The 27,593-nt window shown below is 37.7% G+C and overlaps 1 protein-coding gene across 1 annotated transcript; it reads left to right on the top strand.

Moving 5' to 3' along the window:
* The first annotated feature begins 4,184 nt into the window (after positions 1 to 4,184).
* On the top strand, positions 4,185 to 8,504 carry LOC134662931 (TNF receptor-associated factor 6-like). The gene is made up of 7 exons (XM_063519236.1): positions 4,185 to 4,249; positions 4,522 to 4,667; positions 5,208 to 5,329; positions 5,469 to 5,653; positions 6,223 to 6,377; positions 7,324 to 7,578; positions 8,160 to 8,504. Exons 1-7 carry the CDS (start codon positions 4,208 to 4,210, stop codon positions 8,485 to 8,487), a joined length of 1,233 nt encoding a protein of 410 aa, XP_063375306.1. The 5' UTR covers positions 4,185 to 4,207; the 3' UTR covers positions 8,488 to 8,504.
* The last annotated feature ends 19,089 nt before the right edge of the window (positions 8,505 to 27,593 follow it).

Genomic DNA, 27,593 nt, shown 5'->3' with positions numbered 1-27,593 from the left:
ATACAGCCTGGTGACAGACGGACGGACGGACGGACAGCGAAGTCTTAGTAATAGGGTCCCGTTTTTTACCCTTTGGGTACGGAACCCTAAAAAATGATCATGAGGCCAATTCGAACTTACATTTTGAATTTTTGGTGTAAAAATGATACTGTCCTGTTGTTATCATTCGCTCGAATGCAATAACAAAATGACATTATTTTGATATCAAAGTTCGAATTGGCTTCCATAGCAATAACAAGGGAAAGAGGTCATTATTGCGCTATATCTCCCCTTAAATATTTTCTTTACCTCAGTTTATAATCGATATAAACTTATAATACCTAATTATAGCCTTGTATTGAAAATTTCCAGCTTCTATGTAGATTCCTGCCTATCATTTGAATTTGTTAATTATCGGCTACATTACGAATGTTTAATTATTGGCTTTTCTAACCAGTTTAAAGCGTTATCAGGCAGTCTTTCTTACTTCTAGCTTGTATAGATGTAAACATATAGCGATTTCTAAATGAAATCTTGGAGTCAACTGGAAAGAGGTTGGTATAACTAAGTAATAGTGATAGACTTTGATAAGCTTAGATTTGCTTTTCAATGTCTATCACTGTTGTATCATCATCATAGTAAAATAACTGATTTGCAAGACCGAAGTGATTCCATAAGTGTTCCGTGAAGTTTTGTAGGTACGGAACACTAAAAAATAAGGTCAAAGGTTGAAAACTGAGGTATTTTGGTTTTGGCACTTTTATTAAAATAGTTCAAGTCTACCGCCTGGGCAAGGTTCCTGGAGTTTTGTGTCGGTTTCTAAGACATGGCCGTGAAATTCCTCAATATTGCCCACCATGACCAGAAAAAAGGCAACCAATACAGGGAATGCGATAAAGACAGCTGTTAGAGGCAATATTTGGCACGGTAGGCAATATTAAGCAAGCTTACGAATAGGTTTTGGCACTCGTTGCTATGAATTATAAAATCACGGTAACAAATGTAACAAAATGGGCTTACGTAACAGATCTATGAGTTGCTCAACTGAATTTAAGTCGTGACTTACTTGTAATGTATTCAATGACAGTTGTAGCACTTGGCCTAGTGAAGGATTACGCGAAATGACTAAAGAGATATACCGTGGCCAAAGACACAGGATAATAATATGACTTCATACTATTTCGCAACAAAAACTTTATAAATCCGACTTACCAAAATGGCGACTTGCAAAATTTCTCAATTCGTCCATAATTTAAGACTCTCATACTCAGCGTCAAAAAAAATCGCCTCTATCTACGTAGGTAGGTACATTAGATATAAAATAAATCGAATGCAAGCCATTCCAGCACTTAGTGAAATGATATTACCCAATTCGTTTCGGCAACATCTTATAAAGTAAGTAGGTTTGTAATTTCGTTAATTTATTAGGACCCTTAAGCACCCTTAAGGCTAACTAGAACTTGGCATCCCTATAGATATCAATTATTTTTTCCAGCAAAGTCGACAACGACGAATATTCTTAATATTGAACTTGGTTCTCATTTCACATTTATGTTTTTGATGGGTATATACCTACTTACAATAGCTGGAAGACCGAGCTTTGCTCGGAACACATATGAAAACTCAAAAATGCGCGTTTTCCCAGAGATAGACCTAGCTAGATCGATTTTTCGCACCCGAAAACCCCCACATAGCAAATATCATCGAAATCGTTAGAGCCGTTCCCGAGATCCCCGAAATATATATACCTACATATAAATAAATAAGCAAGAATTGCTCGTTTAAATGTATTAGATAGATAGATAGATAGATTAGATAGATAGATAGATAAGAATAAGATAGATTACATTCAATAAAATTGGCGACTGCACAAGCGTTGACGCACTTGACACGTGAGATGTCACAGTCAATCTCCGTGATAAAATGACTAACGAATGGGACACTATTAATGCTCATCACTGCTCATGTCCTGCTCCTATTTATGAAGTTTTTTTTGCGCGAATATTTCGAACACAGGATGCTATGCGAATGTTAGAGGTTCGCGTATAAGCACGTCAAAAAAACCGACACGATTTTTAGCATAGGTAACCATTCGCGAATGTAGCCCTTTGATGTAGCCGTACACATGCGGGTTCGCCTCTTTGTCCGAATGCCAATGACAGTCATTAAACCAGCGTCTCCTGGCAGATCTAATCATAGTCTAATGCAGGGGTCGGCAAACTTAGACCACTGAAATAACATTTAATTTGCTTCTAAGTTTAAGAAAGTTCAGAGTTTTAAGTTTTCGAAAGTTCTAATGTTATCATTTAACGGCTCTCCTGCAGGCCTAGCACATGATTGGCGCGACAGTATCTCGCGGCGAGATAGACTACCCGTCTTTTTCTATGTAAATAAAAGAGGGACTGGTAGTCTATCTCATAGATTAGTATATGTTATTACTGGTTTATCTCGCCGCGAGATACTGTCGCGCCAATCATGAGCTAGCCCGGCTGACCTGCTAGCATGACTTGCGTTCTCGCGCGCGACTCTATACTTGTTTACATCTTGCGCGACTTGAAGTATGGACTCGCGCGTCGCGCGCGAGAACGCAACTCATGCTTAGACGGTCTGATAATATCCAGATTAAAGAGTAGGTACGGTGGCTCGCTCGTGAGCTCAGGCGAGCCGGTAAGTACCGCACGTCCAATAAGAATAAACTTTATACCTATCTACACTTTAAGGGCCCAGGCGATATCTGCCGATCACTTCACCCATCCATTACCATACAATGGAGTCGTACTGTGACTAACGGTTGTCTGACATAACATCTACACGCCAGGTGAGATTCTCTTCATGTATGACCTTGGGCGTTTTGCAAGAATCTGCATTACTCATACCCGAGACTCATACAGAAGGAGCAAAAAAATACTTCCACATTTATTTCATTATTACCTACCTACAAATTAACCTATTTTTGTTGATTAATTTTACGCATATCATTGAACTGTAAGTAAGCTTGTCTCTTCCTCTTTGGGTGTGCCTGGTTAGCACGTGCAAATTTCTCGCTTGCCCAGGCGCCATATAGTTATTATACTCTTTGCTTAGGACTGTCTTATTTCAAACAGACAGAGAGAATTTACATCTTTGTCTTACACTAGTACTAGCACAGAATAACTAATAGTACCTAGCACCCAAAAGAAAAGGTTGAGTATAGTTTTTTGAAGTGAAAACTTCTTTAGCGACGCTGTGCACTTTTTGTCATGGGGAAAAAATGTTAAACTCGTAACAGGTACTCGTGACCGTAAGACATAAGACGGTCACGTGACCTGATCGAAAAACTGTTACTTCAATGTCATTGAGTTTTTCTTTATTCATTTAAATGCCATCTAGTGAGTTTCTATCTAACTGGTATTCATGTAACTCGTGTAAGTACTAACAGTGATGTGCTTAGGGGTTTCAAGTAATGCGACGAAATAACACTAGATGGCGTTAACCTCAATTATAAATAGTGCTGCAGATATTTTGCAATAGTGATTGAGTTTTCACTTCTGCCGGCACTCCCTGAGTGCAACCCGTTGTTTTTTTTTTAATTCTTATTTACTGACAATTTGGTTTGACTAACTATATAATTATACTATACCGTAACAAGTTTCACGGATTATTTGTTACTGATAAATATGACATTGATGCATCGAGGCGATGATTTTTTTACTGTTCGTGCTAGTGGCGCCCCCTTCACAGAGTTTTGCGATATATTTCCTATTAAAGGGTTGGTCAAACCAATTTGTCAGTAAATAAGGACAAAAAAAACTATACTCATCCTTTTCTTTTGGGCGCTAGTACTAGTGTAAGACAAAGATAGTATGATTATCTCTGTCTATGTTTGAAATAAGACAGTCCTTTGACAAAACTATAGGTAATATGTTATAGCATTTATAGCGTAAAACGGATCTCAAATGTCAATGTCACAATGACGCATCAATGACGTTACTTTTGATAACCTTTATTCTTGTGTATATCATTATCATTGCTAAATTAGCATCTTTTTTATAAGCAGTAGGGTTCTTTTTGCAATCATTATTTTTGCTTATTGAGAAATGTTCCTCATGTTCCTGTTACGTTACGTTTTAATGTGACGCAAGGACTCAAGTTAAATAAAATAATAGCTTGTTTTGTATTAATAACTTCGAAATTGAAATCGTTTTCAAACTGATGTAACGGTAGATCTAATTTCTTCTTTCCTCCAGCCATGGATACGCCAAGAACAAAAAACGCTTCAGAAGGAATTGCGGTATGTGATTATTTTAATTACAAACCAATTTAGAAACTTTCTGTGTTTCAAAAGTTAGGAGTGGTTTCAATTTGTAATGTATAATATTTATGTCACGATATCGTATATAGGAATCGTCCCATCCAGATAACCTTCCTTAATGGGTATGGCAAACGCAAGTGACGCGATCTGAAAAATAATGGTTACCAAGACACTTTTCCCTGCACATTCTAAAATATTTAGAGATTTCCCTACAGTGCCCCAGTTAAAACCATCACTTTGGTTTTTTACAGCCTATGGGTATATCGTCTCTGAATGACACCGTAGCAGAACCTGAGTCTAGGTACGAGTGTCCTGTATGCCTAAACTGGCTTCGCGACCCGGTTATCACCACTTGTGGTCACAAATTTTGCAAGAGCTGCATAACTACATGGTTACAGTAAGTATTTTTTTAATTGATTAAAAGCCATTGATTTATTTACTTGCACTGATGATGGTTGTTTTTCCTTTGTTAGTTTTTAATTTATTTCTTACTAGTTTGGAATTGAAGGAAAATCACGAAACAAATGAAAATGTGTAACAAAAGCTGACACTCAGACGCCACATCATTGAAGTGTCAAAACTGAAGTAGAACTTTATATATATGTACGTAGGTCGATGTTACTCTGTGGTTTGGCGTTTAACCTACGGTGCGGATATATCGGTCATTGGCGTCCAAAAGGTTAAGAGTAGAAACTGAAATGTTATAAATGGAATTGAAATGTTAGAAAATCAAATTATGACATCTGGAGTTATGTTTTTAACCATATTTAATGCCCATGCCATAGCAGAGGTGCCCAAAAATATCTGAACTCTGGCACCTCGACAATAGAGGTGTGTTTGAATATTTGTGGGCACCTTGATTGCTCTGATATATCTGATGGCGACTGTACTTGTTTCAAATTCATGAATATTTACTAACTTATTAATTTTTTTACAGAAATAGTGGCCACTGCCCTATAGACAACATCAACCTGAGCATGAAAGTGGACATATTTCCTGACAACTATACTAAGCGGGAAATACAGGAACAGAGGATGTCCTGTCCTTTTGCTTCCAAGGGTACATTAGCATTTTGTCATATACAATGGCTTAATTTATTTTATTCGGCCGAATACCGAATACTCGGCAAAGTGGCCGAATAGGCCGAATACTTGCCGAATATTCGTGGCATCTCTAAATTTGTCATTTTCTTTTCCAGGTTGCTCAGTGAAAGTGACCCCATTAGACTTGGACGCGCACATAGCCTCCTGTGAGCACAATCAGCCTGAGACCTCCAGCCAATGCGTGCCATGCTCTTTCCAGAGTGTGGGGTGTAAGGAGCAGTTCTGCAGCCGGGAGGAGGCCCAAGAGCATGTTGAGAGAGACCCCATGACGCATATGAGCGTGAGTACATTCATTTGGGCCAGGTTGTGCTCAATCTCTCTCTCTCTCCCTCTCTCTCTCTCTCTCTCTCTCTCTCTCTTCCAAGCTATACATATATCCCACATTTCCGTGTCTTTCGCTTCCACTTCGCCCTATCCTCGACATCGCTTTCAGATACTTTGCACTCAATCATATCTTTTAGCACTACGTTAGAGAGAGATCTTGTTAGAGGTGTACCTCTTACTACTTTTTAATTAAAATTTATGTTACTCCCACTCTTTCGATTACCATTTTTCTTAGACTTTGTATGACGGTAGCAGAATGGAAGGAACGAAAAATGTTTGAACATTTTGGGACACTTCTCCTAACAGGATGAAAGAGCTCGTGATTCTGAGATGAAATCTATGTTAGATTTAAAAAAAGTTGTGTATGATCTGTGAGCATCAAAAATAGCGTCTCAGACTATTGAGTCAAAGTATCTACCTATCTCTGATATATTAATAAAAACAGATATATGTCTCTTTAGAACAATATCTGTAACTTATACAAAAACGCCTTGGAAAGAACTAATCGGTTACTTTGAATTCCAGTATCTCGTGAACGCTTATTCAGAGATGAAGATAACCAACGACATGTCAAATGCGAACATCGACCCGAAAGAGCAGGAAGCCATGGTTCTGTGGGCGCCAGACAAGGACGGCGAGAGCAAGCCCCCGTCGCTCACTAACGCAAGCGCGCTCATACGGTAAGATATGTATGATTAGATACGTTTATTGGGAACGAAAAGGATTTCATTTCCTCAAACCTCCCAACAAATATACTTAATTGGAAATTCTAGAAAATGATGTGAATTTTAGTTCGTTTCTATAAAGTATTTATCGTTGTAAACTCTGCTGCTAGAAAGAGAACAAGCCGCCGGTAGCCGCGTCACAGTTGTAGGCTCAATGGGCATACACTTCCGCTAGTTACACAGTTTACACACACAGGGCCCGATTCGGATTTTGAAATAGACATCTACTAGATATCTTTTAGACATCACCAAGATACGATAACGATATTTTTAAGTGTAAGGCCTGAGTGGACGCTCGAGTTGGGCGTGCAGCGGGGCGGGGCGGGGCGTGCGGCGTGCATGTTAGACAAATGCAAGCGTATAGGAGCGGCCTTAGTGCACGCTGCTCAAATTACTCCTGACCCCGACGCCACGCTGCACGCCCCGCCGAACGCTCCGCTTCGAGCGTCCACTCAGGCCTTACACTAACACTAAGATCTAACCTGTCAAATTTGACATTTCCGCGATTCTGGAGATACTCTTGAACGATTTCCATACGATATGACTTAGAGATCCAATTCACATCTAATAGATATCTAACTCTATCTAAAGTAAAAGTGACATTGGTTGCCCGAATTGAGCTGCAAAAGAGAACTAGTTGAAATCTAAACTATAACGTATCTAGAACGGATCTAGTACGTGTCGTCTCTTGTGAATATCTTGAAGTTCGAATACGGCAGATAGTCTATTTTTTTTGAAATATAATTATGTGCATAGGAAATTTGAAATATATGTGGATATGTGTTCGTTACAATTTTGGCACTTTTGAAAGTATAAAAGTGCCACTACCTATTGTAGTTTTATCCTGCACACGCTACTTTACATTTGTATAAATCAAAAACAACCATTTCTTCGATTTCAGAGCACTATACGAACGAGTAGTAGTAATGGAGCAAAGAAATCGCGAGCAAGACATCGTGATAGGCAACATCTCGAAGCAGCTGTCCGCTTTGACCGTCGCTAAACGGAAACAGAACAACGAAATGCTCCTACGATACTGCATGGGCAACTATATATGGAGAATCGACAATTTCAAAGCCAGGTTGGACGCCATGCTGAAGGATCATACGAAAATGCTGTACAGTCCAGGGTTTTACACCTCGCCTAATGGATACAGGTAATTTGAACGTATTGCGTAAGTTCTAATCGTTGTTATTCACTCTTCGAATTCTGTTTAGAATACTTCCTAGTCCAGTTAGTACTGTTTTTTTGTTTTATTAGAATGTAACATAATTTCAGAGTTCTAAATATATAAAAATAAATTCAGGACTTTCAGGAGAAATAAACCCATTTTTTTCACATATTTCTTATTTTTTTTTTTTACTTGGTACAGTTATATGTCTTTTAAATACATAAATACTAGTAGCTCTACCCTTAGATATTGTAAATTCATTTAATTAAAATAGTAAAAAATATACGAGGGAAGCTGAAATATTCGCGGCCTAAGCTAAGAAAAAAGAAAAAAAAAACTATGCTACTTTTTTCCCCGTCTCTTTGGCAGTTTAAAATTTAAATTAATAATTAACATTTCTTTCATATTTTTTCTAAGGCCGCGAACTTTCAGCCGCCCCTCGTACATAGGTACATATGATATTTACCTAAATCGTACCTTCAGAATATAAACCAAAATAAGCACAAATTACAGCATTCTTCATACGTTTACTTACCTATAAATAATGTCACTAATCTTTTCTTCAGGTTCTGCATCCGGCTCAACATATCCCCACAGAACCCGCTCTGCTTCGCCCTGCACGTGCACCTGATGAGAACAGACCACGACGAGTGCCTCGAATGGCCGTTCAACGGGCGCATCACCTTCTCCATGGTGCACCAGTTCGAGCCGGAGCTGACGCAGCGCGACACGATGATGTCCAACCCGGGCCTGGTCGCGTTCCGGCGGCCCCCGGCAGACCTCTGCCTGCGCGGGTTCGGGTACTCGGAGTACGCAGTCCTCAGCGACGTGGTTAGGAACGGCTTTGTCAAGGATGACTCGCTCGTCTTCAGAGTGCATATCAAGTGTGTATGACGTGAGGATTGACTTTTTGGTTGTTTCATTTTTGTTAATGGATATTCTTGGATTGTATGAAATGTATTTAAAGATTAGCAAGGTTCTAAATAAGCTTAGGTGCGTGCCGTGAATAGACTCGCTGCCGCATTCGAACTTCAAGATATTCACAAGAGACGACACGTACTAGATCCATTCTAGTCGGGTCAGCACAGTTCATTAATGTATGAGAGCTCTACATGAATTCTCACACCAGAGATTTTTTGAGATGTGATAACCTATGTTGCAAATACTATATTTAAAAAAAAATCTCCACAAATATGTCACATGCTTTTAATAAATCCAAACTATTGTTAAAATAGAAAAAATATATCAAAACATGAATCCGACACTCGACGCTCCCTGCACGTGCACCTGATGAGAACAGACCACGACGAGTGCCTCGAATGGCCGTTCAACGGGCGCATCACCTTCTCCATGGTGCACCAGTTCGAGCCGGAGCTGACGCAGCGCGACACGATGATGTCCAACCCGGGCCTGGTCGCGTTCCGGCGGCCCCCGGCAGACCTCTGCCTGCGCGGGTTCGGGTACTCGGAGTACGCAGTCCTCAGCGACGTGGTTAGGAACGGCTTCGTGAAGGACGACTCGCTCGTCTTCAGAGTGCATATCAAGTGTGTATGACATGAGGATTGACTTTTTGGTTATTTCTTTTTAGGGTTCCGTACCCAAAGGGTAAAAATGGGACCCTATCACTAAGACTCCGCTGTCCGTCCGTTCGTCTGTCACCAGGCTGTATATCACGAACCGTTATAGCTAGACAGTTGAAATTTTTACATATGATGTATTTCTGTTGCCGCTATAACAACAAATACTAAAAACAGAATAAAATAAAGATTTAAGTGGGGCACCCATACAACAAACGTGATTTTTGACCGAAGTTAAGCAACGTCGGGCAGGGTCAGTACTTGGATGGGTGATCGTTTTTTTGCTTGTTTTGCTCTATTTTTTGTTGATGGTGCGGAACCCTCCGTGCGCGAGTCCGACTCGCACTTGGCCGGTTTTTTTTTGGATATTCTTGGATTGCATGAAATTGAAAGATTAGCAAGGTTCTAAATAAGCTTAGGTGCGTGCCGTGAATAGACTCGGTCAAATAATGTTTGTATGTAGGTACATGTTATCAGTTATACTTATGATATTTATTTCGAATTAAATTGTTAGAATGAAAATGTTGGCTGGGACGAGCGGGGTCTCCTGGCACAGGTATATTATACTTACTAGTAGACTCCATTTACTGTATTGTTAAAACGAAACATTTACCTAAATAAATAATTTTTCAATTTTCAACTCCGACTGAGAAGTAACTTTTTAACCGCCGACGCAAAAAGACGGATGTTAAATGTTTGACGCCAATGTCTGTCTGTGGCGGTTTTTTTACGTGAAAGCGAGTGTCATTGCGGTTGGTCCTTATAGCTATATTTGATAAAAATCGATCCAGCAGTTTCAAGAATATCAGCTTTTTTTTAAATGATTTAAGGCTTTTTTGGCATAACGCAGGGGTTTTTTTAAATTTTTAACTTAATAAGTAGTTATTTAAGTTCTTAAGACCATAGAGGACGACTGGCGCTTCTCCTAACTCTTATTATGATCAAAAAACAAAAAATAAATCAAACAAAGGGGCGAAGCAAGCGGTCATGAAAATATTTTCCATATATACCTAATGTTAATGTCTATATACAGCAGGGATGTTGCGGATGCTGATTTTTTGACATCCGCGGATGCGGATGCGGATGCGGATTTTTAAAGGCTCACATCCGCGGATGCGGATGCGGATGCGGATGTCAAGATTAGGTACTTAGAAAACGTCAAATATTACATTTTTAGTTTTTTTTTTTTAAACGAAACATTTAGTAAGTACAAATTTGAGCGAGAATATAGGTGCGTTATATTTAATAAACAGTAACTTGGCCGACTTTTCTGGATCTAGACTATTCTAGACGATATCGTTATAGGTAATGACGAAATTACCTAGCACTTACGCCGCCGCTAAGACGTTCCTGTACCGACTTGTTCGACATCCGCATCCGCATAAGCTCCGCATCGATTTCATGCGGATGCGGATGCGGATGCGGATGTTGAAAACAATGCGGAAGTTCCGCGGTTGCGGATGCGGATGCGGATGTTCGCAACATCCCTGATATACAGAAATGAAAATGGGGATTACGTTTGAAGAACCGGTCGTCCCCTTTCCTCTTAATTTATAACATTCCGTTTTAGACTATTGTTAAGTGTCATATACATACTTACCTAGTATTATACTTACGTGAATGTGCTAGTATTAAGATTGCTACTTATTTAATCGTATAATCCAGTGATATAATGGTACCGTCCTTGTAACATGTCCGTCCGAATATTGAATTTAGTACATATTTTATACTTAAGTAAACAAATGTACTTATTTTGTAGTCGTATGTCATAGAATCTCTGAGTCTTATTATACATCTGTTTTTATTTTATACTTTCTTATTTAATTCATATTTTTTCGTGTTGTTACATTTGTAAATGTACTTAATTAAGTTATTAACTGCGAATCATGATTATGTAATAAAATAAAATCATTATCAATATGTTTATACTTTTATTGGTATGATGGTATGAATGTCTTACAAAATAACAAAGATTTACGTTACAGATACTCTCATAGTACCTAAAATACAGCTTAGCATGTACAAAAATACATCTACACATTATTGTTAGGTAGGTAGGTACCTATTTATATATAGTCTTACATAAATTATGTTTTGGTTACACGCAAACCTGTCCAAAATATAATTTACTACACCAAAAGTTAAGCAACATCAATTTTCAAAATGTGCTGTTAATGTGCATAACTGCATATGGTGACTAAGGCGGTTATCACACTGGATGCAATTGGCAGGTCGCTCCGATGTTTGAGCGAAACAACAATATGCGCGTAGTATAGCGACATCCAGCTCGCACATCGGAGCGCCGTGCGAATCGCATCCAGTGTGATAACCGCCTAACAACATTGACGTATAATATCTAAGGACGGGCTAATGGGGCACTAAAAATGGTACTAGTTCAGCGGTGTTACTCACGAATTCCAGCCAATCGTGCAGTCTAACGCAACTATTTGCGACCAATAGTGCGCGTAATGCGAACTCGTCAACCAATCGCGCGCGTGATGCGAACTCATCAACCAATCGCGTTGTAGCGATTGCACACCGCTGTACTGGCCCCTGTCATGCCTCATTATTATTGCCCGTAAAGCCAGTCCCTAGATATATATGTCAATGCCTAAAAATCAGAAAACCGTAGTGCGACTTGTCCGATGGATCCATGAACAGAACATCTGAAAAACGATGTGTCATCACGCTCCGCGATTGTTAATGCCATTTAGGCTCCTATCTAAATTGGTTGTTCAATACTTGCGCTATGGAATGTCCAATTTAGCTAGGACCCTAAATGGCTCAGCATTCCCGTGTGGTGACTGTACAATATGAATAAGCATAACACGTAAAGCCTACTTAAATTGTATTTAATGTATTATTTTCACCTTATCACATCCAACCATCACATAATTGCAATCCGTAACAATGACTACCTCTTTATGGCTTTACATATCCCAAAATGCAATAAAATTGCTATTAACAATAAGTAATGTACACATTGGTATAATAACAATAATTCCGCGAGGTTATAATTGAACAAAGTAAAATTATGTAAGTATAAATATTTTACTTTCAGTTGATTTGTGAGTTAATAAGCTTTCGGTCCACCCTAGTAAAACGCACGTTTTATCCATCAGTCATCCTTCATGAACGTACCTTGGAGATAGGTAAACCATTTTTATACTGGGCGCACCTCCGCAGAACCTACGCCGATTTGCAGAAGCACACAAATATATAACAACAGAAACTTTGGTCTAAAAAAATTACGCTCCATCATCGGTTTTGATATTAAACAAAAACACACCGAAGTTCGCAAATTTCGGGCATCTTTCTCTGTCACTAATTACGCCTTAATTGGAGTAAAAGAGAAAGATGTCCGCCATTTGAGAACTTCGGTATTCACGGTAGGCCTTCTGATGTATATGTACCTATAGTAGTCAACTCGTAGAATTGACACCGGGACAGACCAATTTATCCATTTAATGCTCTCGCTTGGCCACTTCGTGAAATTGTTCTGTGTTTAGAAATAGTTACATTATCCACTGATAGAGGCGCTGATATCAGTATATTTATGACGTATATGTATAAGCGATATGGCCAGATTTAGGGCCAGCTGCACCATTCACACTTAGCAGACTGATCAAACGTCGCTCGGAACTTCCCATACAATAAAATATAGCGATCGCTTTAATGGTAACAGACAGACAGTTTGGTGCAACCGACCCTTAACACATTCACTGCCAAGAACACGTATGTGTGTTCATTTTGTACTGGAAACAGGGCGCTCGGCACCGAAAGTGTTAATATACCTCGATATATATAATGATCATAAACTGCCCCCGTTTCATGGCATAGTCCGTTTCGCTTCCGATTCGTGATCTGACCGATCCTGGATTGACTGATTGATTCAATATTTGGAAATTTCATTCATACATAGTAGTTCAATTTTTGATTATTTATTTTAATGAGATAATTTCGAACCTAATCTATGCTATAATAGTCGAATAAATCTAATCCAAATTTACAAAAGTTACAAATGTTAAAAGTTAAATGTTACGATTTTAGTAAAAATGTAAATATTTAATTTCACGATCAATTAAGTTTTATTTTTACTAACATAAATTAATGATTCATGTAACGTTTGAAAAAAAAGTCAAAAATCAGAGAAAAGTAGTATAATAAAGAAAGAGTGTTAACCTCTGTATAAAGCTACTATGCCTTATCATAGTCATAATAGTTGTAGATGGCGCTACTAAACGTTTTAACGGAAAGTTCATTTTACTGCTGTTTATAAATTCGAAGATCTTGGCGATGCCTGTGAACACAACGAAAGCATAAACTTATATTAAATTACAGAACCATCTTTTAACACATTCAGTGCCAGCGCGAGCTACGCGCTACGAGCGTAGCCGATAACACGGGAAAAACCGTATGTAGCGAAAAGCGCCTACGAACAGTGAACTCCCCTAGCGAGTCGCTGGCAGTTAATGTGTTAACTAAGTATCTCAAAGAAACAGATACCACTAGATGCTGATAAAGCATGTGACTAATACTAATGAAATGACAAATATTTTTAATTTTCATTGCACATTTTACGAGTACAAATAACTGTTTTTTTCTTTGAACACCAATTAAAACATATGCACCAATTGAACTAATTACTTATATATCTACTAAAATCCATTTAAATGCTTACTATTACACAAATGACTTACATCCTAAAGCTTATATCTCATATTTTAGGATGGTATTCCACCTGTCCAATTTCTTGGTCCAATGTGTATTTGCGTCTCACATTTAGCTTAATGAGAGAGAGATGCCACCAAGAAATTGGATAGGTGGAATACCGTCCTTAGCAAGGTAAGTACAAAAATATTGTTTTAAGCGGGAAATTCAGTTTTGAGGGTAGCATGATAGTAGCGTAATAGAATAATAACAAAGAGTTAGTAAGTGACTCTAGAAGGGTTAATCCGACTTTCACAGCTGATGTAGATGGCGCTGTACGTCGCCACATGCTTTGTGACAACAGAGTGAGTACGGAGCCATCGAGTTCAGCCGTAATATTCGAGGTACGAATTTTCCTTAATCTTTATAATAGTTATATGTGAGTAATAATGTTATTACAGCGCAGCGTGTATGAAATATAAGCATTAGAAATAAGTAGGTAGTCCATTTCAAAATTACGAGAAATAAATTACTTAACTTTATCGTTTGTTGATCCAAATGGAAAGTTTTAGTTGCGAAAGGAATCATTAATAAGGAAGACTTGGCGGAAGATATGATTTTACACTCTGACAAGTTAAAATGACTTACAAGTTACATCGTAACCTAGGCACAGTCACGGATTTTAAATGTTGAGCCATTTAGGGTTCACTTTACATTGGACATATATAATATTACCATAGAGAAAAAAATACATAGATTGGCTCACTCCATGCATCAGTTTTGGTACCAAAAAGACTATTAATTTCAGTGTCTACATCTAGCATCGAGTAGCGGAACTATCAGTACTGCTACTTGACAATAGATGTAGCACCGACCGGAAAGTCTTATGTTGTTGAGCATGCTACTCGCTAGATGGAGACACTGAAATTAATAGTCTTTTTGGTATCATAACTGATGTATGGAGTGAGCACTCTTGTCTTACTATATTTCTCTATGATATTACTTAAGAAACGTGCTCTTAACTATCAGTAGACCGTATTTCTAAAGCAGGGACGCTAAGCAGGAAGAATTTCGTACATTGAACGACCTTTCCTTTCCCTATCGCACGCGCATAATTATATTGCTGCCCCGCTCGCACAGTGTCATTGACCGCCGGCATCATGGGCGGAACAGCAATATAATTACGACTAAATTCTTCGTGGTTAGCGTCCTTATTTTATAAGGTTTACGAAATGTCAGCTAACTGTATTAGATAGATTCCAGCGGTCGGCAACCTTATAGCAGCCAAGGGCCACATAGTAGTTAACGAAGTAGACGCGGGCCGCGCTTTGTTAATATTTATGACTTTATCAGACTTTGTCGTTTGTCGATATTACATACAAAATAGCCAGGGAGGCTCGCGGGCCGCAAGTGACAGGTTCACGGGCCGCATGCGGCCCGCGGGCCTCGGGTATCCGACCGCCGAGATAGACAATGGTTCTACATTACAAATATATAGGTACGTTTCGTTTTAGCTTCTGTAGCTATGCAAGGAACCATACACGTCATTAGGGTTGGGTGTCAGTGTATATAATAAAAGGGATCCAAACGGATACTCTTGATTATACATCAGGAGACAGACACGGTAAAATAACGTATATGAACGATAACAGTATGTCCTAATAATCGAAAAGACCGTATCGAGATCGATTTATATTCTATATATATTGAGCGTGCCAGACATGTGTCGTGTCAGACAAAATAATATTCTTCTGTACCTACAGTGTCTATTAACGTATTCATTAATATGAATACGTTTGTGTGCGGGGCACAGACGCCGACAGACAAATGTATAGTAAAAAAATGCGCGGCACGTGTCTGGTACGCTTGTCTACTGTGGGTAGATATAAAACGAGCTTTACCTAACCAAGACGTGATTATATAAATAATTATATCCCGTTAATGAAACTGATAAGCTTGGAATGTATACAATATAAATATGATGTGATATAATTTGGTACGCTTGAATTTGTTTAGCCTTTAGTCCTAACCTACGCAAGCTCTACTTTTACTACATATCACAGTTGCGGTAAAACAAATGCATACAATTCCTTAACTCTTTCAGACCCGAAACACACGATTAGGGCTCATTTAGTCGATCCGAGAACTCGCATGCGAGTTTCATTACGATGCAGGTTTTGATCGGTCAGTTGAATTGGACGTAATCAAACAGTCCGCAATGTAACTAAAATCGCATGCGAGTTCGCGCGCAGTCTAAATCAGCCCTTATCAGACATGTCTTAAAGTTGACACTTTACATGACAAAGAAGAGATGCGTATTGGCACGAGGAATTCTGTACATCGACCAGTCTGTTTCTATCTCTGTTGCACGAGCATAATAATATTGCTGTCCCGCACAGTGACATTGACAGCCGGCATCATGGGCGGGACAGCGATATATAATTACGCACGTGCGAAAGAGATGCGAGGTGGGTCAGTGTACGAAATACCTCGTGCTAAAGATCGGTTTTCCTAGGATAGCGGTGCCGTCATATAGCGGCCGTCTCCATACTAAATAATACGGCTAAATATGGAAGTCGTAGTATTTGTATGGAGACGGCCGCTATATGACGGCACCGCTTTCGGAGGAAACCAAAGCTTAAGCGTCTCTTCTTTGAACTATATTAATTCTTCAACGAACAAGAACATTATAATAAAACGCATTTAACCGATTTGCAAGACCGTGATTCCATAAGATAAGTGCTTAGTGAACAAATTTTTGTAAAGAGCACTTATTAAAACTAAATAAATATTAAAATGAAACCAAACCACTCAATTGAATTGGACGAGCCTGGAAGGGTTAAAGACGTGATGAAAACGTATACAAATATCATGTTTCTAAAAGTATTTTACATTTATGTAATTTAAGCGACATTTTTCAAAAACTAAGGCTATGTTTGAACTAACAATAACAAATGTAAACATTACATTGTCATAAGATTGTTTTCGTTGGATAACAGTAAAACATTTATTGTTTATTTATTTCGTTTTAAATCTTATACAAATACTCACTACTGTAAATAAGTATAATTGTCATTAACTCGATTTCAGTAGATACTCGTGAGACAAAAAATACATACTTTTAGAGACATAGATATTTTTTATTCAACTAGGAAGCATTTACCAAAAATACATGTTTCTTAAATGTCTATCAGTTATATATGCTCCCTCTAAACACACTTTCTGTTAGTGTACTTAAGACAAATTTCATTTGTTATCTGTGTAAAGTCAAATGTTGTTTTGGGTAAGCCATTAATAATTTTCATACCTATTTCTTATGAAATAATATTAGCTTTAATGAAACAAACATGAGCTATCTATTTACCTAGATTATTATAGGACTATGTGTAAGTTGTGTATCATATTGAAGATCTTCATTTATATAAAAACTACTAGGTACCTAAATTTAGGTAAAACTACATTAATGGTAGTCTTAGATTTATCTAAGACTACCATTAATGTAGTTTAAAAAAACCGCAATAGTATAAACGGCTGGTACTCAAAATTATGTTTAGTTATGTTGACTCAACATTGTTGAGTTATTAACAATACTAGGTAAAATTGTAATCCGTGCACAATGCTTATGTTATGTATGTGGTTCAGTAGGTATCTGTGGTTCAGCATTTTTATAAAAGTATGTATACATATTTTAAGTGCACCCGACTGATATTTCATGACATATACTTATTTTTAAACCCTCTTTAATCTAAAACTTATTTTCTCTAAAATGTTAGAAAGCAACTACATGCATGCCTCAGTAGTTTCATGTTTTTGAACTAAGAACCCAAACAACATAATGCCAGTCTATTCTATTTACGATACAGAACCACTTATTGAAATTTGTGACTAGAATACAATTCACCCAGTATAATGAAATGGGCAAATGTATCAGACGATTACACTCTTCTAGGCGCATGGCACACTGCATCCGATTCGCACGTCGCTCCGATGTTTGAGCGAGACAACGCTATGAGCGTATTATAGCGACATCCCGCTCGCTCGAAATGACAATCTGGTGTAGTGTGCCATGCGCATTACGTCGAATTTAAATTGGCTAGTTGTTAAGCTAAGTTGGAAGCGGTTTTGATAGCCCAGACTGTGAAGGGTTACTCCAAACGTCAAACTTATATCAAATTATAAGGTTTAAATAACACTTTCACCGCCTCGCCTGGGCTATCAAAATCGCTGCCAACTTAGCTTGGTCTATCTCTATAATGTATATTATGAAGGAATATCGATATTTTACGCTGCATAAACTTATCCTCTCTAAACGCTTTATGAAATCTAACGATTCATGTTTTTTTCTGTATGTTGCTTTCTTCTGTTTAAACCTTGGAGGATACAACTAAACGGAGTAGCCATTAACAGGCTTTCCCCTCTGTCGAAAATAGGCGGCCAACGGTCATACACAATGTATGGACTGACGTTTATCTGACGTGGCTATTTTTACGTTACGCATACATTTGACGTTCCCCTCCCCCGCAAAAATCGGCAGACTGTTTTGTACAGAAAATTACAGACATGGCGTCTCCGTTTGATTATATCCTCCAAGGTTTAAACTGTTAGGTATGTAGGTACCTTAAGTCCTAGGCATAACGTACGTTGTCCTAACATATGTACCTACTGTACTGTAACGTATGTAATGTACGCCGCAGATAGTATTTTCATTCTAAACGTTACAAATATGAATAATATAATATACGTACGAACAGTGTAATTTATATTACCCCTTAAATAAGGTCCATTTTTGACTGCTGGAGTTAGGTTCACAGCTGCGAATTCCTGTAACGAGACATTTAAATGATCAGGTAATTTATATTTTGGAAAATATCGTGCATTTATTACGAGTTTATACAATGTCAAATTAGGTATACAAGTAGGTATTTAGAAATTAAACCTTATTGAAAGATAATTTTAGCAGTGTACCTACTTAAATAGCTGTAAATAGATACCTAACTTAGTGACATGGACAAATACAACTCACGAGTCCAATATTATCTGTGTAAAGATCTTTAACCTTTTAACCGCCAGACGGCGAAGTAATATGCCGTGCTCCCGACGCCAGGCGATCGCAATTATTTAAGCGAAATTGAACTTTACGGAGTCCCGCGTAAATCCCTATTACATATTGGCGAAGTTGTCGGCTGTAGCCGTCGTTGGCGTCCGTGGCAAGACTTTTTGATGACGGCCAGAGCCGACTGTGGCGGTCAATGGGTTAACGACATTTTTTTGATAAAGTAATTATTTTCGGAAATAATTCCTCCGAAAGAAAAAATATGCGTATAAAAATGTACCTCAACTACACAGAGCTACTGGAGTCTCCAGGGAAGTGAAGCAGGTTGTCGCCGCTGCAAGACGGCGTGGGCGATGAAGGCGGGTCGAGGGACGCGCGCGACGCCGAGCTGAAACTGCTGGAGCTCAGCTCCTCCGGCTCGGCTTCAAAACGCGTTGCGGCTATACCTGAAACACGATACCGACATATTACAGAGAACAAATACTAACCATTTCGGTGCGGATGGCACGACAGGCGTGTCATCAATGTGTTTAACGTGTGGCGTATGACACGATAGGCGTGCCATCATATTCTATGGAGTAAGGCGCGCCTGTCGTGTCATGAAATAATTGTTCGCCGCCACAGCCAAAAGTTTTCGAAAATAAAACACGCAACGAAACTGTTAATCGCGCAAAGATCAACGCAAACTGCGCTGTGATTCCGAGTCTCAAGTTAGAATTCTAGGTTACGAATTAGTAATCGAATCTCACTGCTTAGTAAAAAATCTGGTTTTAATTTTAATGCGTATGCGGGTATGCTGCTGCTGGTATGCGGCTAAATAATCTAATAGGTAATATACATAGGTACAGATGTCGCTTTTTGTGGGGGCCCATCTTATGGATGCGGGTCACCGGAAATAAAATTGCATGCCGTTTTGTTAGGCAGGCATGTTTTTTATCCCATAGCCCAGTAGGTACTTAGTCCATCGCTTTCACTCAATAGCCTAGTTTATTTTAGATTCCATCAACTTCCAATAGCCTTTACCTACACCCTGGCCCATAACACGGGCAAGGACAGCATCCGCTCGCTCGGTGCACCCCTTACATTGTATCAAAGTGTCGAAAGGGCCTCTACGTGTTGGCTTCGGCTCCGCGCACGCCTCCCAAAGGTCCGGAACACCATTGTTCCGTGAAATACATACGAACTATTCGCGCCCTCGGATAACAACCTAATTAACTGTCATTTCGCTCAGGACGACTTCGACATTTTCCTAAACTTGGCACTTTCCTATCTTGTCTTTTTTTTAACTTGCCATTTTCTTACCTGGTCTGGAATCATTTCCCCCGTGCGCGTTCTATAGATACTGAGCATTGCTACATTCTGTGATTCTATTCAGTCGAGACGTAGGTGCCTAAATCAAGTTTGAACGTCAAGTTGGCACGTCCAGAAAAATAAGCAAGTAAAGGTAAGCTTTGCGAGTACTGTTGTGCGACGTGAACACAAAAATTCTAACAACAAAGATCGAGCAAATGGGCACGCTCAATTTTAATATATGATTTTTGTGTGTGTTTTTGAATGGAAAGGATAGTATTATAAGTCAATCAGACAACAATTGTATCACTTTTTCTAATAAGTGGTACGAGATAGTTCTTATGACAAGGCTTAATTATTTTAAGTTCGTATAGGTAATTAAAATATAGGGAAGTATACATTGTCATAAAAGACATTGGATATTTTTATTACATACATAAGGGATACCAAAATCACAACACCGCTTTGTGGTTTTTGAATTCTCATTTTTATTTTATTTATCACTATTTGATTTTTTTAAACACTCCATAACATTATCAACAAAATCATACTGATACAAGGCAGCCGAATTTACAAAATATCAATTTGATAACACGCGAAAACACTGACTACAGCAAATTCGAGTTTTATTATTACACAAGTTTTTCTATACAATAAAAAAAAGAAAATATTTTTAGAAGTGTTCCTATATTATATCAGTTAGTTTCATGTTTCTATCCTGCCCAGGCACCCCAATGAGGCGTATAGATGAGCATAATAAAATTATTAATATATGAAAGCTTATTGCACTTTTAAATTCTGATATAATATAACTATTTATCTGAAATAATGTAATTAAGTAATACAATGTCAGATTTATCAATATACTACATCAATAAGCTTTAAGTTTTAGTAAGTTGCAACATCTGACAACATTATGGCATCCAAGCACTATTATGTTAGATTGATCAGAAGGCGCACCGCAAACATTGACGTATGCAATTTCGTTATCTTCTGTCTCTATCGCTCGAATACGCGGAATACGTAAGAGATGTTCGCGGTAGGCCCTCCGTTAAAATATATTATTGTATGCATTTGTCGACTACTGAATACTGAATTACTCGTACATATAATCTCTTGTTCTGAATTAGAATATGTTTTACGTGTATATACAATTAACCCATTCAGGGCCAGCGACTCAGCGTATGGGTCATGCTCAAACAGTTCCGCAGGGCCAGTGACTCACATGTGAGTCCTGAATAAATTCTGATTTAAACTTAAACGAAACGTAATTTGATGTAATAACGTAAGTAACATATAAGCTAACAATCATTTCTATAAGGCATATTAGGATAAAAATTATAAACACGTTTTTTTTAATGAAAACAGGGTCTCGAATATTCAAGTTTGGTTTACTATCAGTGCAATATAGTAAATATACTGAAATTCTAGATACATAATGCGATGCAAGCAAACAGAAAAATCTATATTGAAAAAATACAAAAAATATATATATTTCAGAAGTTATTGACAGGGCTCAAGGTATGGGTCACCGTGGCCTGGCGCTACTTGTAAAAACTGCTAATGTTTCCGTAGCAGGCTAAAATAAACTTTATTGGCTGGTTTTAAAGCTTATTTCATGTTGAAACTGTTTGATATTGTACCATTTTACAACTGATTACTGTTTGGATGATGGTAAGCAACAATTTGTAGGAACCAAGCCGTAGTATATTTTGTTTTGTATAGTATGAGGGGTAAGGCAACGAGGATTTTTTCCCACTGTACTTTTATGTCATAATATTTGGTGATCGTTGTATTGTATCTTAGGCAATTACCTACTAACAATGATGTTAAAGTTAATTTTTTTTCGTTTCAATATAGAACAAGGCGGTTGAAACAGTCACCACTAACTAATATGTATTGTATAACAAATAGTTTGTGACAAATATTTACAAGTTTTATCAAACATCGTGGTTTCTACGGCAGATTAGAAAGTAAGTACTATAATACATTTTAAGTTCTCTATTGTTACTAATATAATGGCGTTTACCAAAACAAAGATAATGACCGACCAAGTGTAAGCTTATCGGTCACACTTGGACAATAAACAAGGAATGCATCCGAACGGCGGCGGCGGTATTATCTTTCATGTGGTATTTGTCACAAGAGTTCAAGATGTGATTCATCCCATCCCCCCTATTAGAGATGTATTTTGGAGTAACATGGAAAATATTATTTAGTCACGATTTATTCGTTGGCGACTTTATACTCCTCCTGTGCTGTTTAGTGATTTCGTATTTTGTGACCATGGCTATGGATTACCGGAATTTGAACCCGCCTAACCTGACCGACTGTGCTATGAACTGGACCCCGAACCTGCTTCATCCGAATGACCTGGCTACGAATTCTGGAACCCTGAACTCACCTTTGTTGAGTTTCATCTAAATCGGGAAACGGTTCTAATTTAACTTCCAAGATTTGCCCCAAAAAACAACAACAAAAAACACGGCAAGTTAAATAGAATCAGACTAAGCTAAGTTGGCAGCGATTTTGATAGCACAGGCTGAGTACCTAAGTGTAATTTAAATGTCATACTTATATGAAATTATGACGTTTAAATTAACACTTGCACAGGCTGGGCTATAAAATTTGCTACCAACTTAGCTTAGTCAGACATTAAACGCTTGTAGAAAGTAAAAATATTCACTCCTACAAACTGCAATAATTAGTTTCTTTTTTGATAGGCACAGAAAATCGGTGGTTAGTAAAAATGTTGCATAATGCTGTCCAACTGGCCGGCTTCATAAGCGGCGATTTATTTACCGTTCGCGCCAGGCTCGAGACCCATAAGCTGAGTCATGCGTTTTAGCTAAAAACGATTTGTATGGTGGCCTGGCGTATTGTGTACGCTCGGCGGTTCGTGGCCATGAATGGGTTAATACGAGGAGTTTTTGACTTTTGATCCCGCTGAAGCTTATTTGGAGATTCAAAATGTATATCATACGAGCTGTCACAAGTTTACGACGCACGAGATCAAAAGGTTAACTCTATTTAAGAGCAGTGAACTTACCTATAAATGTATCTATAGTAATCAACAGTTACAATTGCAACTTACTTAGCAATACATTGGTCAAGCTATGGTTTATCGGTCTCACTATGTACATATATGTAGGTATCTTGTACTTGCAAATAAGCGAAAGTGTTATTTATAAATATAATATTTTTTTGTAACTCTTAGTGCATGTTCCTTGACATATCTTACATTTACTTTCGAATTTAAAATTAGCATATTAAATAAATCTAACATATTGTTTATTAACTCATACAGTCAGCAGCAATAGTTGCTAAGCGGGCGAGGTGTTCAAAATGATCTTGACGCGACTTTATTGTTAAGAGAATAAGAGCGCGTCCAGGAAATTTTGAACACCTCGCTCGCTTAGCAATTTCTGCTGCTGACTGTACGTTCTTTGTAGATCGGCCGAGTTAGTAAAAATTCACTAAAATATCAAAAGCATTGCTGTAGCAATGAAATCAAATTTAAAATTAATTTAAGAAAATATACATATCAAAAATATGTAGTCCAAAAAGTGCTGCCTTAAAGTTATACCTAATTCGAATTCGTTAGTGGTTAAATACCTATTGGTAAAGGAAAGATAGTTATTTCGGGTGGTGATTTATCATTCACATCGGGACATCAATGTGAACGGACATGACTGTCATAATGAGGTTACATATGTGTTGGTTCATTTAGATTACCAGAAAACGTCTAACTATTAATTCCATTATGTTGATTAAAACTACAACTCAAGTTTATAATGACGTTTACAAGCCCCGATGTAATTTTTTTTATTTAGTCAACCGTGCCAATCAACCACGACTTTTTATTTGTATTTGAAATAGCTTAAATATGTCTCAGGTCAAAACATACACTTGCATTTTTTAACACATTCACTGCTAGCGGCCCGCTAGGCAGGTATTCTGTTCGTAGGCGTTTTTATAAGGTGGAGAATACGTGTATCGGCTACGCTAGTAGCGCGTAGCTCGCGCTAGCAATGAATGTTTTAACACATTCAGTGCCAGCGCGAGCTACGCGCTACGAGCGTAGCCGATAGCACGGGAAAAACCGTATGTAGCGAAAAGCGTCTACGAACAGTGGTCTCCCCTAGCGAGTCGCTGGCAGTTAATGTGTTAAAGAAAAAAGTAGCGGAAAATCTTTAACTAATGATGATAAGTAAATATAAATACACTTTAAAACGTTTTCTTAATTGGTATGCGAACTCCGCACGCTTGTTTGCCACCGTCGAGGTCGAGGTACAAAAAAATAAGTCTTGCATCGGGGCCCGGGGCTCGTAAAGGAGCGAATTTTCGCCATACCCATTGAAACAGTTAAAAATATGTAGATTTCTAAAAAGTAGGTCATGTAAAAACTCCTAAAGTGTACTTAAATTGAGTAGGGTTAACTATCAGACAAAACAATATTGATAACAAATTTAAAGAGTTTTAACAATAAATATACAAACAGGATGATTTTATTATGTCTGACCACCTTTTACTACCTATGGGGCCAACCAGAGCTCCAAGTCGTTAATAAATATCATACTTTTGGATGAAAAACATACATTTTTGTTATATTAATAGGGTTTTAGACGTTTTGTGATAGATCATTTACGAATTTTACCTTAATTTTATATTAACTTATTTTTATTACGATTATTCGAAGTTAGGTGGCCAGTTGGCAAGGGACCTTATACAGGGTGCCCAGTAATTAATGGATAACCATCTAACCACAAACAGGGCACCTTAGGCTGGTCCAGAAAATGCACTTATAGGTCTAGTAAAAGTTTCGTGGTTTTCGAGATAATCGAACTTTTCTGTCTTTTTTAATAGCTACCACACTTCAAATTTAGAAAAGTGCAATTATCTCGAATACCACGAAACTTTTACTAGACCTATAAGTGCATTTTCTGGACCAGCCTAAGGTGCCCTGTCGGTGGTTAGAAGGTTATCCATTAATTACTGGGCACCCTGTATAACGGCATTACGTCAAGGTACAAACCTACTTGAAGTGGTGCCGTTTTATAACGTAGGTACCTTGCCGAACATCATAAACGGTTTTTTTTATTCAGTAAATATTTTTGTATGATACATCGTTATTAGGGATGCGATGGTTGCGTTTTTATCGCCTATCGTGTCGTGTGTTACTTTCGCACTTAGATATTTCCTTTGAAGGCCACGGCAGGCGTGTCTCACTCCGCGATTTCGTCGCTTTGCTACAGGTAGCTAAAAGTACATCCGTTCGGCCCCAATTTTGGGGAAAGCCATAAGCCGCGCGTGGCGCTGTCGCCACCTAGCGGCCATATCTGTGCTGATCGTAACAGACGCGTTTTGTTAGAGAGTGAGTCTTCTGTATTTAGTATTATTATTTATTCTGCTACGAAACAGACGATAAAAACGCGATCATCATATTTTTGCTGAGACTCTTCTTTGATGAAGATCTGACTGTCATACAATGGTAATGTCTTCGATATTCTGTAATTTTTCAAACAAAACGTTAATTGTATATTAATGACTGATACAGTACATCTAATGAAAACATAGCACATAGATTGTATAAGACAACAATGCATGTTAGTGTAATACTACTTTTTTGCACACTTGGTTGAGTTCGTAGGACATAAGATACCATAAGTAATTGTCAACCAAAGACAAAATGTCAATGCATAGTACAAAAGGTAAATCGATCTCAGTTCAAATGTTACGCACATTATGCTAAGCACACATCCTTCCACAACTGCCATATTTCCTATTAAATTAGGTCACTTAGACTAACGTGTAAACACGTCATCACAACTTCATACATTGCTTGTCACTGAAGGCCGCCATAGATTCACTAATCGCGAACCTCGATGTTGTGTAAACATTGTAATTTTAGGTACGAAATGTTAATTTCAAAAAAGGATGCGACACCATCCTAATGATTCCGCTACCCCCTAAAGGTTTGTTATTTTTACGCGGCTGCGCAACAGCAGAAACACTTATGTTTTATCAACACAAATTAAGTCCTTTAGTAAAACTGAAATTATGTCCAACGTAAAATTAGATGCAACGCTTTTTTTCCTTTTTATTATTATATGCCTTTTTATTTCATCACTTAACCTACTTCCAAAGAAATGAGCAAAAAGTAAATATCTAATTTCATTTAAGAAAGTGATCATGATTATAAATATTATGCACTAATCATTATTAATTCAATACTAAAATTATTAACTAAATATGATAAGTTAATTAAACATCTACACGAAATAAAAGCTAGGATAGAAAAAATAAATATTTGTCATGATTCAACATAAAACTTAATATAATAACAAAACCTCTAGATTAATACTTGCTGGATAGTTAAAGTATTTGTACATAAAGACAGCCGTGTATAAGAGAAGGTATTTCATACCGAGTGACTTGGTCACAAGCAAGTCGCTACTATGAGAGTGGTGACCGTGCACAGATTTCGCGGGCTAAAAGCTTCCATCTCACTTAGCAGGCCAGTGCGAATTGGGCCGGTACTCATAAATATAACCTCAGGGTACATTACTTCCATGTAACTGAAACCTTGAACCTAGAATCTGTTCTTAGAATAGGTATACTGCCTGCAATACTGTTGCAAGTACTTTATTTGCAATCATGTTGTATAAATGGGTCATTTAAGAAATGAGATGTTTCAAACATGATCCCTACAAGGGCTTATCATATTAATTTAATCTGTACAATGTGAAAACACTATTAGAAGTGAAATAATGACAGCAACTGGCACTCGCTTAACTGGTATATTGATAAATTTGATAACTTGATTTGTAGGTTCAAGTTTAAATTTTAGTATCACCAAATTTGTAGAATTAGGATTAGGCAATTAGTGAGTAGTTAGGGAGTTAGTACTATCCCTCATATTGCGACATAAGCATCAGTTACATGGAATTAGTTACTGGGCAGTACCTACGCTTCTCAGTCACCGTATGTTGAGGTATATGGTAAACAAATACAATTATGTATATCGAAATAGCTGAAAAAAGCACACATTCGAGATTCTATTAGATACCGCAAAAAATATGATTAAGATTTTTAAAATGGTAAATAATGAGGTACTTTCTTGTCGTACTGGCCGAACAGATACTCAACTATGGCAGAGCCAAGAAGGTTACATTATATTTGCATGCGTTGATAATGAAAGCAAAATAGTATCTAACGTAGTGTCCGTCATTGAAGTTTACTACAAACACTACAACACTATGTATAAAGTAATTAAATAATCTAAAAAATAAGTACTGTAGCAGCACTGTTGTAATGCTTAACTATATTTTTTATGAAGATAGTTTCTGATAAAATTGTTCAGATACCGTTAAACATTTTTATCAAAAAACATGAACATAACGCAAGATCGATCTCTATTATAATTATAA

Source organism: Cydia amplana, chromosome 3 (genome assembly GCF_948474715.1).
Source record: "Cydia amplana chromosome 3, ilCydAmpl1.1, whole genome shotgun sequence".
Lineage (NCBI taxonomy): Eukaryota > Metazoa > Arthropoda > Insecta > Lepidoptera > Tortricidae > Cydia > Cydia amplana.
Note: the sequence above shows the minus strand (reverse complement) of the source record. Positions and strands in the feature narration are given on the sequence as shown.

Excerpts from the sequence above, each read along its gene's own strand:
- LOC134662931 (XM_063519236.1), top strand. The coding sequence starts at position 4,208 with ATGGATACGCCAAGAACAAAAAACGCTTCAGAAGGAATTGCG. Across the intron at positions 4,668-5,207 it reads TGCATAACTACATGGTTACA|AAATAGTGGCCACTGCCCTA; the intron begins GTAAGTATTTTT and ends ATTTTTTTACAG. Across the intron at positions 7,579-8,159 it reads ACCTCGCCTAATGGATACAG|GTTCTGCATCCGGCTCAACA; the intron begins GTAATTTGAACG and ends TCTTTTCTTCAG.